Consider the following 16,985-nt stretch of genomic DNA (forward strand, 5'->3'; position numbering starts at 1 on the left):
AACACTTCGGCAGTAGTTTTTGTGCTTGAGCTGAACTGAACTGGTTTAATTCGTTGTCTCTTCAGTTCAGGAAATATGTTTACGTACAAACCTTTGAGTTTTCGTGACCCAGGTGTGTACTGACCTTTACCTGCGGTGTGTTACTCACAAGAGGCAGGTGGAATGAATTAGATATAACCCTTGTCATTAATAAACTAGATTTACATTATTTCTTGTGAACGATGTACTCGTACACAGCATCGGGTGTATGTAATGATACGAGCTAGAATTTTGGTTTGTATATTTTTTTTAATGAACACGAGTCATACGTGTGTGCATGTATACAGTAAGCCTTTGCAAGACTTGCATAAACAAAAATCCGCAAACTTAGAACTAGGGAATACCGACGCTGGACTGATACCACTGAACTAAGTTTTAAGGTCATTTGGGTGATAATGTATAATTCAGTGGGACAGACTTCCAGGGCCCACACGGCGAGGGCCAGATGAGTGGCAAGACAGCCTCATGATATTTTGAGGCTTTCTTGTCATCTTATTTACTTATTTTCGATACTTAGGTATGCTCTTTATAAAGGCTATAACTACCATATGCTCATTTTTTCATAACAAAGTCAGTAGCTATACAACATTATGTACTGTTGACTTCAATAACAGAACATTACACTATTTTGATCGGCCCAATGCTTGCCACGTCTTCATTTGAATATGAGAAAGTTCAACAAAACATCGCAATTTTTCCCGCCATGTTCAAAAGGAAGTTCAAGAGCCCAATATTACTTAATTTGATGAAGAAGTCATTTCACAAAATAACCTAAGTTGCTCAGTGGCTCGAGAGGAAGTTATTTCTATCTGTTTTACTAGTAATGACATTCATTCACAGAAAACAGTGAGTTTTTAGTAGCCCTAACCTAAGAAATACAATAACAATTGATAATTAATCTTATATGAAAGTCTTGGAATATCATATTCTGATTCTTACATTTTATCTCTGATCATAGATAAGCGATAATATTGTATAATTACCTCTCATTGTCCTCTCGTGAGCACACAACAATATTCGTCAACAGAGGCCAGAAATGACAAAAGATAAATACATCCTGTCAAGTGAGTGTGTTGAGGTAAGCTCATCATAAAGTGTAGGTATACACACTGAAAGAAGGCAAATGAAGATAAACTGTATTACTTGTTGGGAATTTGGAATAGCGATTTACACATACGCATTGGTGCCTTGGTGGTAGGGCTGCAGTTCCCGGGGTATTACTAAACTACGAGAACCTACTCCATCACAGCTAATAAAATACCACAGCTTCACTACCAAAATCCGAAATAAATTAATTAAGACTGCTGTTTAGTTATAATAATTATTGTAGTAATCTATAAACTAATTCATTAGAATATCCTGGTACGTGTTACTCAAAGGGATTAAAAAATTTACACCGCCTAATTACATGTTATAACCCTAGAGTCTAGACCTAAACCATCACACCCGTAAATGCAGTGGCCCCAAAATTATACCAACTTAATTTTTCGTGCATATGGGCACCCGAATCAAACGTTGGGTTTGATAGCCTAAATAAACTATAATATAACAAGTAAAAGAGGGGTTTCTTAGCTTGAGCTGTAGATAGTGAAGCAAATTCATCTGGCCGCGTAGACATCTAATAGAAGATTACATCATGATTGTGAGACTTCGGATGCACATATTAAAATAAACTGAGTTTATTTATTGAGTAGTTGTTAGAAGATGCCATAACATCTAGTGGATTGAAGATTTCCTGTGCCCGTCTCCCAGGAAGTCTGGTTGATGTTGCTCCTCCGGGTGTTGCTGAACCTATTGCTCGTCTGGCCTGTCTCCACCAACTCACGCAGTCCAAGCCTAAATTCGCGGGAAACTTCTATGATTAATTTTAATTATATTCTAAAAATATATTAAAATTTTTTGTTCAGTTAACATTATTAATTTACCGAGTGAGTTTTCATTATATTTGGTAATCATACAAAGCGTAGTTTAGAATATAAGAGTTTCCACTATACACCCTAGTCGATTTCGTAACGGATTTATACAATCACTTGAATTGCCCGTCGAAATAACTCGGTTTATAAGATTATATACTACCTAATATTTTCATACTTAGTAAAGAGAATTATTTACAGTCTTATGTAAAGTATATACATCACCATACTTTCCCGACATCACTTGTCCATAATCCATAGTGATACCGAGCCTAAGATGCAGTTCAATCAAGTTAACCTAACCTAACCTAACCTAGCTTTACCGAACTTAATCGTTTATTCCGTGAGGTATTAGTGTCGTAGTAATGTCAGCCTTTTCTCCCTCTCCCCTTCACCCCACTCTTTTCCTCTCCCCACACCCTCCCTCTCTACCACGAGATGTTAACAACACAAATAAAGTTATTTATAGGGCCTTTAAGAAGAGTTAGGATTAAAGTTGAAAAATAGATAATGAAAACATGTTGATGGACCAGGAGCAACTGCAGCTCAGGTCATTCCCAATCTTTCCATGCAAATTTGACATTCGTAACTGGTGCCATTATGCTATTCTTCCTATTATCAAACACAGCACCACCACAGATACTGTACACAGCTGCATCTCCATTCAGAACAGTGCAAACTGCTCCTCCAGTCTATCTAGCACTCAAGTATGACCCATTTTCCTTACTACTGTGCAATCTATATTACTCAGCTTTGACACCACTCTTCTAGACAGTGATCAACTGTATTAAATCATTGAATTGGGACGTCAAACAAGTGTTCCACTCAACGAATATTGTCTCTCCCTAAGGCATATATCCAAGTGCCACAACGGAGAATGTCAAACTTTATCCACAATCGTCAATTACTTCTAGTGCACCTTTAATACTGACTCTACAGAATCTGAATCAGTGATTACAACAGGTAAACAGAAAGTAACAAATTGTCATGTTACAGTTTCTAAACATAACAAATTAATTTATTCCTATACAGTACATACTTTGATCAATCATAAATATATAGTTCAAAATAGCTTGTAACTGTCACAGGTTTAATTTTTCGTCAAATTGTTCAGTTTGGCTTCTTTAAATAATCCCTCACCTAATATTCTGTGCTGCTAGAATAAAATTGAAAATGCATACCAGTTTCTTTTTTTCACAACTCTTGGAATATTATTTTTATTCACATAACATTATCCCCACTCAAGTGCCAGCATCCACTACAACATTTGCAAAGATTCTGAGCATGATTTTGTGACCTTTATCAGGTACGTGTACTACATCACCCACCACCACTGTATTTGGCTCAAATGAAACGACTGTTTTCTTCAGTTGTGATTTTGGATGCTTTTAACTTCAATATTTTACCAGTAAAAAAATTACTGTACAGTAATCCTTACCTCTAAATATACCCATACATATTCTATAATGTAATACAGTATCTTATTTTTCACACACACACACACACACAAAAAAAAAAAAACACTAATGGTGAGCTTCAAAGGATTAACAGAAAAAAAAGATTGTATTCCAATATGATTCTTTCTTAGCACTCATACAGCAGGGAACATTTGAATATAAATAATATATATATATATACTAACATTATCTTATATAGGAAACCCACTACTTTGACAGTAGACCAACAAAGCTACACTCTGAAGCAAGGAACTTTTCCTGATATCTAAGCTGATAAAAATTTGAGACCTGTTAAGTAATGACCATTGACACCTGTATAAAAGGATTCTTTTCAGGCTTCAAATTTTGGTATAGTGACAGCTTGAATGTCAGGTACAGTATACAAAAAATAGAACAGCATGGCTGTAGGTCACTTTACTCCCACAATAACTCATTCAAAACTGTACATGTGGGAAGCAAACAGGTAACAGATAATTATAACAAGTTCAAATTATACAACACCCCTATATATTACTGTATACAATTTCAATCATTATTTTTTTTTAAATGGTACATCAGTTCATGTTTTATTTCTAAAAGTCTGATAACCCTTACAATGTTCCTCACAAGACATGGTAACAAACACACGTATTAAGGAAATGCAACCAAGATGGTGTTTGTGTTGGAACGACAATGGATTCACTTGAACACACAATACTGTAATGACTTAGATAGTGCTGCTTGGTACATAAAACACCATACATAACATGTAACCTTATTATATGTGACTTTGAAGTAGGGAAATCATTTCAACAATTAATTTGCATTGCAGGAAGGCTTGACATAATACAGTACTGTATAAACAATACCCACAAAAGCACTTTTATCAACGTCCAAAAGGGATTAGTTAAAGCAACTTGTCCACTCAAAAAATAATTATGGCAAACTGCTTTGAGAACAAGGAAGGGGTGTTGACATTTTGACTACACAATACATTCTGTCCTTGACTTGTAAACATCAAACTTAAGTAAAACTTTTAAAGTCTAGCACAATACCTGAATCTGGTTTTATGTATTCTACAATATAGATCAAATGAGATGATAATTCTAGACACTCAGTGCAATTATATTTATCTTAAATAAAATGTCAACAACTACTTACTACTGACCAGTAACTTACAATAAGTCTTAAACTTCTTCAGACTTTATATTACTGAGCTAAACTGAATTTTTCCTCAGTCATATTTTATTCTCTAAAACGACTGAAATAAAACTTCCCTTCAATAACTGAGTCACCAAACACTCATCCAACCAGTCACCCCACACTCATCCATCCAGACAACCCACAACTCTCACTAATAAACTCATCCAGACAACCCACAACTCTCACTAATAAACTCATCCAGCCAACCCACAACTCTCACTAATAAACTCATCCAGCCAACCCACAACTCTCACTAATAAACTCATCCAGCCAACCCACAACTCTCACTAATAAACTCATCCAGCCAACCCACAACTCTCACTAATAAACTCATCCAGCCAACCCACAACTCTCAACACAATCCTTCAGTTTTACCTGTTATCTTACTCTGAAGTCCCTTCCTACCCTATCAATCCCATCAGGCATCCCAACATCATGTTATAGAATCATCTACAAAAGCTCAACAAACCATACTATCCACTCCTGTAACAATATGTCACATCATTCACTCTATATCTTCCTCCATTATTAATCAAATGCCTTTCAGTTGCTTCTATCGTGTAGCAAATCTAATCATATAACATACATTTCACGTATAGGTGCCTATTTAAAAGAACACTACAATATAGTGTACTGCATCACTTGTTTCAGTACCTACTGTATCCCATGGTGATCACGTGTCTTCCATTTTTAAATGCCTATACTGTACTGTACTCCTATTTGCGTCTCCATTATATCTTATTTCAAGTCTACATTCCTTTAACTACATGACAGGTACAATGGCATAACCCTAATCTCAGTCTTTATTATATCAAATTCTATTCTTGGCACACCATCATTCTGCACTATGAAACCCCCTTTTTTTTTCATTAACATACGAGAGCTTCCTTTACATCACAAATACTATGTAAAGTAATCAGCTGACAAACCTAGTTGGTATTTTGCAACTAACTTTATCAGTATACTGTACAGTTATGGCCAAATGAAATATAGATGCTGTTGTAGACACTGTACACGAGTTTTGGGTTGCTTCTGGCTGGCGGGTTACAGTTAGGGATTAAAAATCAAAGCTTGTGTAGATGGCTGGTTTCCTCCACGAAGGAGAGAACATCCCCTCCCATGCTACCCACCCCCCGAGCACCAAAGAGAAACGGTAAGACCCGTCTCCTCCCTGGCACTTTGAGAGGTGTTTACGACAAAGATTTCCGAAACTGGGGTAGTATGGGGTACTCCACTAGGGGGTGTCGGACAGTCAATGAGACCAGGTAGTCATCACAATGCGGAGGCGGGCCAAAGCAGTCTCCCAGCGGCACGACAGTCCATTATATACCCATGCACCCAATGCAGGGTGGATGTCGTGGAGCCTGTTTGCTTTGATAGCATCCTATCTGCATTGCCAACTCGAATGGATGGCAGCTCTTATTACTGGCTTCATATCAGCAGCATGTAGAGGGGAATGATGTGCCACAGGGTGAGAAACAGCTGCTTTCAACACAACATCAGGAGACTCATTCCCCTTCTCATTAATGAGATTATTCTGAATAGTCTCTTAATGAGAAAACATATTGTTAATAAGTCCACATACTGAGCACTCATCCTACAATTATAAAACAATGAAAACTCAAGTTTTATTTAAACTCAAAGAAATAGATTTTCCACCGTGAACAGAGGAATCGACAGTGCTAACTCGTAGGCCAGAAGTGGGCAGGGGCTACGACGGAGTCTCTATCTCATGTGGCCGGAACTATACATCGTCTATCATCTTCTAAAATAGTGCTCTATATACTGTATATCCAAACCATTTCTCATGAAAATGAACTAATAACTATAATCTAATACCCTTGTCCTAACAAGCTCAGCAAGTATTGTGCTACATAATGAGAATAGATGCTATACAGTAATTCAAAACTATAAAGTACACAGAATAGGATCCACCACTTGGTATAAGGGAATCTGAAAACAAATTCAGATAAAAAGCTGACCAACCCATCTGTTACTTGTGCAATATATCCCCATCTTTATGGTCTATACATTTCAATCTTAACTAATTAAAGTATGAAGAAAGTGCAAGAAAAAACCATATTTTTCTAGAAAACTTGTGGAATTTTTATGGATATAATTGACCATATACAGTACAGTATAATATTCACATACTGTAACTCCACTAAACAAATTCCAAAGTTTTAATTAGACAAATATATTTTTTACACCGTATTTTATGGTTTATTAGATGAAAGGGCATATTTTTTAAGGTACCTATACTCTCATATTTCAGTGTATTTTTCTTCTGTAGCCAACCACAGTTTTCTTAAAATTAAAGTAAAATCAATGTGTTATTAGTCACTTAACTGTTATTGTTATGATTATTACTCCTTGTACTAAAAAGTAAGATGTCCATACTAAGCACTCCAAAAACACGAAATGGCCCCCGACTACAGTACAAGTCTTTGCTGCCTGCCAATAATGATGCTACGTGTTAGTGAGACACTATAAACATAAGTGATGGCTGTTGGTGTTATTCACCATCATCATAATTTGAAGTTTCTTTAAAAGCTAAAGGACATTTCCTAATAAAAATAATAAGATAAATGTTGCAGGTACAGGTGTACCCCAATAACCGATGCATATAGGGACCAGGAAAAGTCGTTGGTTAGTGAATCAACGGTTACGTCTTATCACATCACATCAAGCTGGAGAATCTATCACTGGGTGATTTAGGAATGATTGCATAACACACGAAATCGGAAATAATGAAAAAACCTGAAGTCAGAGACACATGGTAAGTGTAAACAAGAGTAAAGATGGCGAGAATGAGCGAGAGGCAGGGCACAGTGTCCTATTGTGGCAAGAATTCGCATCACACCGCCTCCCGCCAAATTCAAAACGGCTCTGCCGCTCCTCTCCCAATAGTGGGATCTCCGAGGTATCAATGAAATTTGCGGGGCATCTCCCCTATATGTAATGAATGGTTATGGGAAGCAGCTATTATTGGGGCGTCGGTTTTCGGGGTATACCTGTATGATATTAATACTGTAGACAGTAATACTTGTAAGAGTTCAGAAATGGTTACTGCATATCTCTGAAAAGTTGGGTGCCATAAGGATGCTAATAGACTTGGGTTATCATCATCAGTACAGTACAGGTAGTTATAAACCCAGATTTAATATTTACATTTATTCCTTTTTAAGTTAATTAAAAGTAATAATGTGTTTAAGTAAACAATAACATATTTTTAATTTTGGTGTTGGCGAGGTGTAATTTAGCCTAATGGAGACAGCCACTGGGGATTCATTAGCCTATGGGAGACTCCAACTTCACATATAGGATGTGGGGGAAGTTTAAAAAAAAAAGAAGAAAAGACAGAAAAAGATGCATCTTATATGCTATAAAATACGGTAGTTGACTGAAATTAGCAATATGATCTTGGTATAGTGTTAATCACACACTAATGATGTAAAATTCAAAATGGGTTCAGAATTATAATGAAGAGGTATATTCTTTAGAGAACATCTAAAACAGATTGGCCAGTAGTGACAGTACAATACAGTACTGTAATTTGTTTTTCATTCTCTGAGGAGTTAAAATATATCCACATAAAAGCGAGAGACACATTATAAAATGTATATGACGGCAAGGCCTCTTGCCATACAGAGAACCAATTTAACACTATAACGTCTTTTTAGTTAACTACAGTATGTAATCATTCACAATATCTTTCATCCTGAATTTAAATATTAAATTGTATTAATTTTATGACTAATTCTATAGCAAATATATTTATGTAATTCAATCAAATATTAAAACTTAAATTCCTACCACAAAGAAAAGCTATCAAGTTAAAAGCTAATTTACAAATGAATAGCAACATTTTGATACCATCACCATCTGTGCAACATGACAATGCTTTAAAAAAATTAGGTTTACACTCAGAATTATCATAAAAAATAAGGATAACTTTTTGCAAGAAAACAACATGAAGATCATTCATAGTGAAACGCTACCAATTGTGGTCCACGTCAGGGACACAATATCCAAACAGATCTATCAATGCTGATTTTAGCTGTACAAGTATAGTGTAAGAGAGAATTGGTATGAAAGCCAGCTGCTTCCAGTACTGTACATAATTAAAAACAAAGGCTCACAAGAAAAACAGAAATACACAAAATAATACAGTATTGATTAATTACATACTGGAGAAAATACTTGAGAATATAGTAGACACATCAACAAACACAATGTCTCCAGCACGATTCTTCCCATAAAAGAAGCTAATAATGCTATTCAAAAACTCATTAATAAATCAAGCGGATTAATTTCGACCCACCTAGATAAATATATCAATCTTTCACTAATAAAGAATCAAGGACTACATATCACATAAGTATTATATTAAAATGTAAATAGTAAGTCTTCAAAATGAGGTACTAATGAAATAATGGTTCACGTCAACAGCATTTCTGATAAAACAGCTCAATACAGTAATATGCTGAGTACAAAAATGAACAATAATATTCTTTGTATGTGTTGAACATTCTCCAACTCTTAAAGGTTTAAGAGTTTCTTTAGTGTTAAAGTAACTAAATCACAGAAAATTCCTGTACTTGAAACAAAATCTTATGATCAATAACTACCTATAGTCAATAGTGTTAAAGATAAATACAAAATTATAAGAGAAATACCTGGGACTTAACGATTCCACTACTGTAATTTACTCATTTTATTGATTTTTTTGTTTGTTTTATGTGATTTTTGTTTAATAATTTTTAAAATGCCATTAAATAACTATGTGCCATGGTGGAGGCTCAAATCTGCAGCATGGAGGCTGGGGAACATTACTGTTACAACAACTCTCTGAACAAATGTATTCTGGTGATGTAACAGTAATATTCAGGGCCACAACTACACCACATTTGTTCGCCAATGCAACACAATAACAACTCAATGATGCAATGAATATTTTTTTTCTCATTTTTACAAATATTATTATTAATCTGCCTTATCACACATACTTGGATGCTGATTAAGTGGATACAGATAATATTAAGTTGTAGTGTGTCCTTCATCATTTGGGTCCAGCAATATTAAATACTGTACAGTACATTTAGGGTCACACTAGAGGAGAACTATTTCTCATGATAGTAATTGAATATTTGTAACACTTGACATATTTACAGAAGTCTTCAACATAACCACATTACTGTACTCAATTTCTTAACACTCAAACGTAACCACAGCAAAATATATCCCACTCATACAGTGCCACTACAGATTGAAGCTAAATGACAAATACTTTATCTCTTTCTGTCATTAGTCAAGTGGAATGAGACCCAATCTTTAGATTTATACCTAGCTTTGAGGTGAGATTCAGTCTTCTATGTTCTCCTTTTACTGTAACTTATATAAAAAAAAAATTGAGTGTGTTATATGAAGTGTCCCAAGTTTTACTCAAACTTACATAAGGAACCTCAATTGCACAAGCCTAAAATAATTGAACTTGGTAACTGTTCTGGGGTCAAGTTCTCAAAACATGGAAGATTAACTCACATAACAGGTTATGGCATGTTACTCATACTTTACAGACACTTGCTAAACATGTGAGCACACATTTACCACTAAAAACTGTGACTACATACTCAGCAAGTGCAAAAGTGCAAGACAAATACCTGACTATGTCTAGAGGATAGCCATTAGCAATATCACCAAATATGGTATTAGTAGTAGATTTGAGTTGGTCGTCTGGATTTGACCGTTAGCTGAGATTATGAAAAATAAATATATGTACAGCATGATGAGCAATCACTTACTCCTTAACTTAGATCCAAATCTCATTATCAAAAGTTCTCTTACTATTCGCATATAAAATGCATACAAAAATTACATCTAAATAGTGTTGTCTTTCTGAGGCATTGCAGAATTACACTGACTAAAATATGTACCCTAACAACAATCCTGTCAACATATTTTAAACATGCTTATGAAAACACCAAGTACAGTCACAATCCAAAATTTGTATCCAGGCCTGTCGTAGCTGGGGATCCAAAGGGGCCGGGTGACGGAATACTGCCCCATACCCTTCCAATGATAGCTCGTGTGTTGCCAGATGGCATGAGATTATTGATGGGTACATATTTGTTATTTAACTGTATAAGTTTCATAATAATGATGATAAAATCTTAGAGATGGGAGGCCAACACAGTTATTTTGGGCAGACAAGGTGCGGCTGTAGAAGAAACAAAGAACCCGTCATTGCCGCTAGTTTCAATTAATATCATTAACACAATACTGAATAATGAGTAATGGAGAGGTATAAAAATTAGGATATCAACACAGGTGTTAGCCCGAGAAATCATTAATTCGTGGGTTTAAATATAAAAGTAAGTGTTGACCTACCACATGTGTCGAAGCCTTAATGCTGCTGTCATGTTGGCTTTTGCAACGACGTCAACTTCTATTCAAATGTTATTAAATCATATACAGCTTTCTATTTTAAACTTACTGTACCTTAATATTTACTTCACTTACTTTTGGTCTTGATAGACACATTTTGTTTAGTTTGACTCCTGCCACAGTAGTTATGTTATTAAGCAAGCAGCCCGGTATCTCTCGTAATAAAATAATCATGGACTTGACAACATACAAAAATCCTGGCCATGGTCAAGAAGTGTTGAAAGTCTCAACTACAACACCAACTATCATTGGAGGGGAAAGAGGACGGTGTTCAGTGACCAGGCCCTTCTGGATAACCGGCTGTGACAAGGCCTGGATACAAACTTTGGATCACGACCGTACATACAGAATTGCCACAAGTCCAAAATAATTTCATGTACATTGTAAAAACACCAAAAAAATAGTTTCATTGTGTCATCAAGTGACTTCATAAACTTTTTCACTCATACATTTAACTACAAGAACATGCAAAATACTTTCATTAGTAAGTTTAACTATTGAGGAAGTGGCTGTCGTAAGCCTTATGATGACTGCATTACAAAAAATCACTAGGAATGATGACCACAGGTATATGATTGAGACATGCAAAGCATTAATGATTTCAAACACCTGCAGCCTCATTTCCTATTTTCATTTGGTTTTATTGAATTAATTCTTGTGATATTGAAGCCTCATCCAAACACTGTAATGAAGTAAAGATCATGCAGGATCAGAGATAAAGCATCAGAGGAATACAACGAAAACCAAAAAAAATTAGGTAAAATAGCATGATAAATATTTGTAGATACAAAACTTACACAGAACAATAGCTGAATGCAAGGACAGTGTGTGAAGAAGCTTTCCCTAAAAAGGCTGAAAAATGTACTATATATCTGAGGAAGGAATAGATGGTCCTACACATGAACTTAGGTAGAGTGTATCCCGCAAATGAGAAGGGACAACACACTCAAACACCTTCAATGTCCCAACTTTTGCAATATAGTATTAGGTTTTGTAAAAATAACAGCTGATTAGTATCCCAATCTTCAAGCTCCCTTTTTAATTAGAATGAAATGATAGAGTTTAACGTCTTTTTTTTAACATGTGTTGTAACCCTTTAACACATTAAATAATATATGAAGTGACTCTTTAGTCCTTAAACCCCGGGTGATATTCCTGTTCAGTGTTTTATAGTTCTTTTGAGGAAGATATAAACATTTTGTGTTTTGTAGAAGCTTTAAGAAAAAAATATGATACAAAGTGCCTTCAAGTAAGAAATGTGTTGTGTGTGTCACTTCCTGCTTGTTGTGGGCCGTGTGCAGTAGCTTTAAGCAAGACATCTTTCACCACCCCACACTGCTCACCAACACTCCAACTTTGCTACAATGAAAGTTGAATGTATGTACATTCTTATGGCATTTTTCTTATATTGATTAACCCATTAATAAGGTGAAAATTTTTTTTTTTTTTTTTACCCAATTATGCCCATGTAGGGGGTGCGACCGGTCTTACAACACCTGAGGGTTAAAGTGACAAAATACATCCACACAGCAGTCTAACTCTTCTTTCAACCTACTGGTAAGACATTCATGAATGTGCACTAATGGAGCAACAGTGCATGAGAAATATCTGCACGTTTAGTGTATTTGACGTTGAGAAATCAGAGGGTGAGGCTAAACTTAAGTACAGTGTGTCACAAAAGTCCCTGTCAATGTTTCTTAGTCCCTTTGTATTGATTGTTACACTAATTAAAATAAAGGTGTTCTTGAGCTTGTCAATGTATGACGGCAAACATTAAAGACACTCTGTACACTGAATGTTAAGGAATATGTTTATGTGAAACACGACTGATGAAAAACTTATGGCAGTATTAACTGTATTAAAGAAACCAGTGAGTACAAAATGTGAAAGAAAAGACAAAATAAGGGTAAGGAAAGAGGTAAAACAGAGGATATATATGAAAGAAAGATGACAGTGGAAGTATAATATAGAGGAGACAATAATTTTAGCCATTGGCAAAGATATTGATGGTTGTATGGATATGAGGAACATTGTATTCAAAGAAAAACTTTTATTTATAATTTGCTGTTAGACTGAAACTATTATTAAAAGATCAGTAAATACAGATAAATGCAAATCAAGAGTGTGCATATGTGTGTGAATGTGTAATACCACAAATGAATAGGTTGAAGAGCTTCACTGTAAAAAAAAACACATCTTAACATCAGACAGAAGACATATATGCAAACAAGAACACTTGACAGTGTTTGAATGAGGTGTAACTATTTCATGGTACCTTAAACAGAATAACGACAGCTTCCTTCACCAATTATATCTTTTTCTAAATAAAATTTTATCCATGCTTCCAAGGACTTAAATTTCATACAACAAATACTGAGCATATTATGTTATGGTGTCTAATCACATCATATATTTACCAATAACTCATTTATTTTCAAGAATTAACAATAAACTTGCCCATAAGGACATATCATTCTCATACTGTATATATGTTATGCATAAAACACGTTCTTTACATTTAAAAAAATTTGATGGCCAAGATAATCAAGGAGGTATGTTGTAGGACTGTCTGCCACATACACATACACATTGTCCAGCAGATGTTTACAAACTGTTTCATATCATGTGATCAAATGACAATTCCTAACAAGAAAATAATTATGAAATTTCTTCTTGAAAATCAAGAACAATCAAGTTACAGAATCAGATCAATGAAGTAAAACCTTTAGGGTAGTTAGGGCCTCATCTACTTGCAACTGACTCTTGCCTGTTGCCTCATCATTACAGGTGCAATATGAATATCAATGTTTTATGCAATGTCCTGAGGCTTATTCATGATACACCTGTAATTAAAAATGCTGCCCAGGCTACCTTTATAACCCTTTTCAAGTAACTGAACTGAGAAATAACCTCTAAAGGACACGTGAATGACTATAAATCACTCAGGAAACATCAACACTGAGATTAAAGAATCCTCTAAATTAAGTAACTCACCAGGTGTATACTTACACATCTTTCACAAAATTGACACAACATTCAAATTAATAATTTTTTTTTTTTTTTTACCAAACCTGCAAAAGTTTTCCAAGGACAACATACTGAACAATGTCACCAGGAATCAAAATAATAGAAATGTCAACACACTAAAACGGAAACCACATAACGACTGATTCTTCACCAGCAACAGGATACGCATAAGATTATAAAAACAATCAAGATAATTCATCCACCACACAAGATATTAACCCATAAAAGAGTACAAGACAAAAAAAAAGATTAAGAATTATCACTCTCACAGTAAGGGAAACTTGGAGAGGAAAACTCTACTATACAAAACCTATTCATGGATATCATGTTTACTCTTGAGGGTAAATGTGGTGACAGGTGACATGACAAGCAGAGGGAAAATAGAATTAGCAAGAAGAGAATACCAGGAATGTAGGGGTGCTGAGAAGGAAGGAAGGAAGGGGGACAACAAGGACAAAAGAACAGCAACAATGAAACATGGGAACACAAAATAATGAAAGGATAACCAAGAAATATTTGGGTAGACATGAAGGAAAGAGGAATAGCATGGAAATATGACAAACAAGTAAAATATGATAAGAATATACAGGACAAAGAAATAGGAAGGTCTAGGGGACAAGGAAGAAGTATGGAGAAGAAAAAGAAAACAATAACAACAAGGGAATAATGGGCAATGAGAAGGAAACAAGAAAAAGGAAAATCTGAAAAAAGGAGTTGCATTTCAGAGTTGTGTCAACAGACAGACACCAGACAGATGACACAAAAAGACACCCTTCCATCACATAGGATTCGTCGTCGCCATAATGAATACAGTATTGGCCAAAAAATATATATAGCTTTAGATTTTTTTATTTTTTTATCTTGGAACTGAAAATTAAGATGTTTAACTGAATTTTAAGCTACATGTTAACAGTAAACAGCACAAACCCCAAATACTAACAAGCAAAAATTACCTTAAAGATTTTTAATCCCAGGTTCTTAATCAATGTGTTGAAGGACTGTACTAACGTTGAGAAAAAAAAAATGCATTCAAAATATCAAGTTCAGGAATTTGGGGGTCCATATGTTTTGTTCTTACCTGGAATTACAGTACTGTAATATGTTAAACTGCTTTGGTAACTTAATTCTAACAAGGCAGTGTTAATCAGACTATGTATACAGAGCTTAAAGGAAGTGAGAAAATATCTGGCGAGAATGGCTGAAAATATTTCAAGGGGCATTATTAGCAAGACTAAATTACCTGAATCACACTTTTCTTTACTCTGGATTCTTAATCACCATGTTGAAGATCACCAATTTCGAGATTTTTAACAAGACCACAATGATCACAAATCACTAATATTCAATGCCACCCAAGATAATGGACCAAGGAAAGTTCATGTCAAACTTTATCAAAAGCTGATTAGAAAAGATGGAGTTCTCATTTGACACCAAGAGACCCCTTTCATCACACAAGCTTCATCAATGCCATGATGAGCAAAAAGGAAATTTAAAAAATCACTATATTTATAAATCTCTCAGAAATGGGTAGATTCTGCATATTTAAAAGTTTAGTTTAGGAAACTTCCTGCACTTGGTAGAAGCTATCTAGTGTACAGAGCAAAAACATTTCTCAAATAATGCTGTATATCAAAATAAAATCAAGCTTCAGTATATAAATGTTCTTTGCTCTCTGAGCTATGTAACTAAATTCTTTTTCACAAAAATCAGACTAGGGAGGAGAGACTTTTTAGGTAAGACTGACATAATAATCAAGGTCTCTCATCTTCACAAAGTATCATACACTAAAAACTTGCGATCTGATTCAACAATGATACACAGCTGTAGACAATCTCAGCAACTCAGGGTATTGGAGCATCAGCTTGAGGTGACAACAGCTTCCAGGAGTCTCAAAGGATCACACACTGAAACAGAATAGTGATTGCATGATCCTCTTGTGGCAATGAGCAGTAAGGCTGGCAGTGTGAAAGACTGACTTCAGTCTGCCAAGTCTTGCCTTTTCAGATATCCTAAGCATTATCACTCTAAGAATATCCCTACACAACTTATTTTTGCCCCAAGTTAACAAGCCTTCTCTTGTTATAACAAGTGCAGATCCCAATTCTTACCATTCACCACCTTGGCAGGATGTTTGTCCATGAAAAGCTTCCATCTAAGGCAACAATGGCCATATCAATACAAACTTCAAGCTACCCTCACAACATACATCTTTTGTCATTACATTTCCTTATCCCCATCCCCTATTCTCTCTCTACTTAATGAACTATTCCTCCTTCCCTCCAAGTTTCCCACAATAAAAGCTGACCCCTAAACTCACCTTCTACTTTACCTCAATACCCCTTCTTTATTAATCTATCCTCTTGTACCCTTATCTTATCTCTGAACCATCTCAAACAAATTCCATTCCCCATTTCACCAGCCTCTGCCCTCTCAACTATCCTAAACATTCCATACAGTATTTTACTATTTCTCATCTCTTCCATTCTGTTAAAGCTAGAGGCACTATTCAGACAACTCATTTTGGTAACTAAATTTTTGGAGCACTCTACATTACTTCAATTTATTTCCATTATATTAGAATATAAAACTGCAATTATATATTTTGACATTTCATGTTCAAATATAACAATTTCCTCTCAGTCCATTTACAAGGACAAATTTTAATATAGCATGTATGAAATGCATTATTATTCTCACTCTGAAAAACCTTTTTCAATTTCATGTCACATATTTATTCAATTTGATGATCAAAATATTGAAATATCATTATGTAACCCATAATCTCTGCTCCACAACTGTACCATAATTTTTTACCCAAAAGTTGCTAATTATTACAAACAAAATTTTTCTGTGTATCAATTAACTTACCATATCTAAATGTTAATCCATCAACCTTACTGTTCTCTCAGCTACCCCTGGA

At 35.0% G+C, this 16,985-nt stretch overlaps 1 protein-coding gene across 2 annotated transcripts in view; it reads right to left on the bottom strand.

Annotated features, from left to right (window-relative positions):
- Positions 1-3,312: 3,312 nt before the first annotated feature.
- Positions 3,313-16,985, bottom strand: part of LOC121867475 (ubiquitin carboxyl-terminal hydrolase MINDY-1-like) — a 31,000-nt gene continuing 17,327 nt past the window's right edge. For both annotated transcript variants that reach the window (XM_042367413.1, XM_042367412.1), the window contains one exon: positions 3,313-15,969. In XM_042367413.1, the coding sequence (XP_042223347.1) occupies positions 15,955-15,969 (15 nt within the window). In that variant the 3' untranslated portion in view covers positions 3,313-15,954. The remainder of the gene's footprint in view (positions 15,970-16,985) is intronic.

The sequence above is a fragment of the Homarus americanus genome, unplaced genomic scaffold (genome assembly GCF_018991925.1).
Source record: "Homarus americanus isolate GMGI-L3 unplaced genomic scaffold, GMGI_Hamer_2.0 scaffold23598, whole genome shotgun sequence".
In the NCBI taxonomy this organism is placed as follows: Eukaryota; Metazoa; Arthropoda; class Malacostraca; order Decapoda; family Nephropidae; genus Homarus; species Homarus americanus.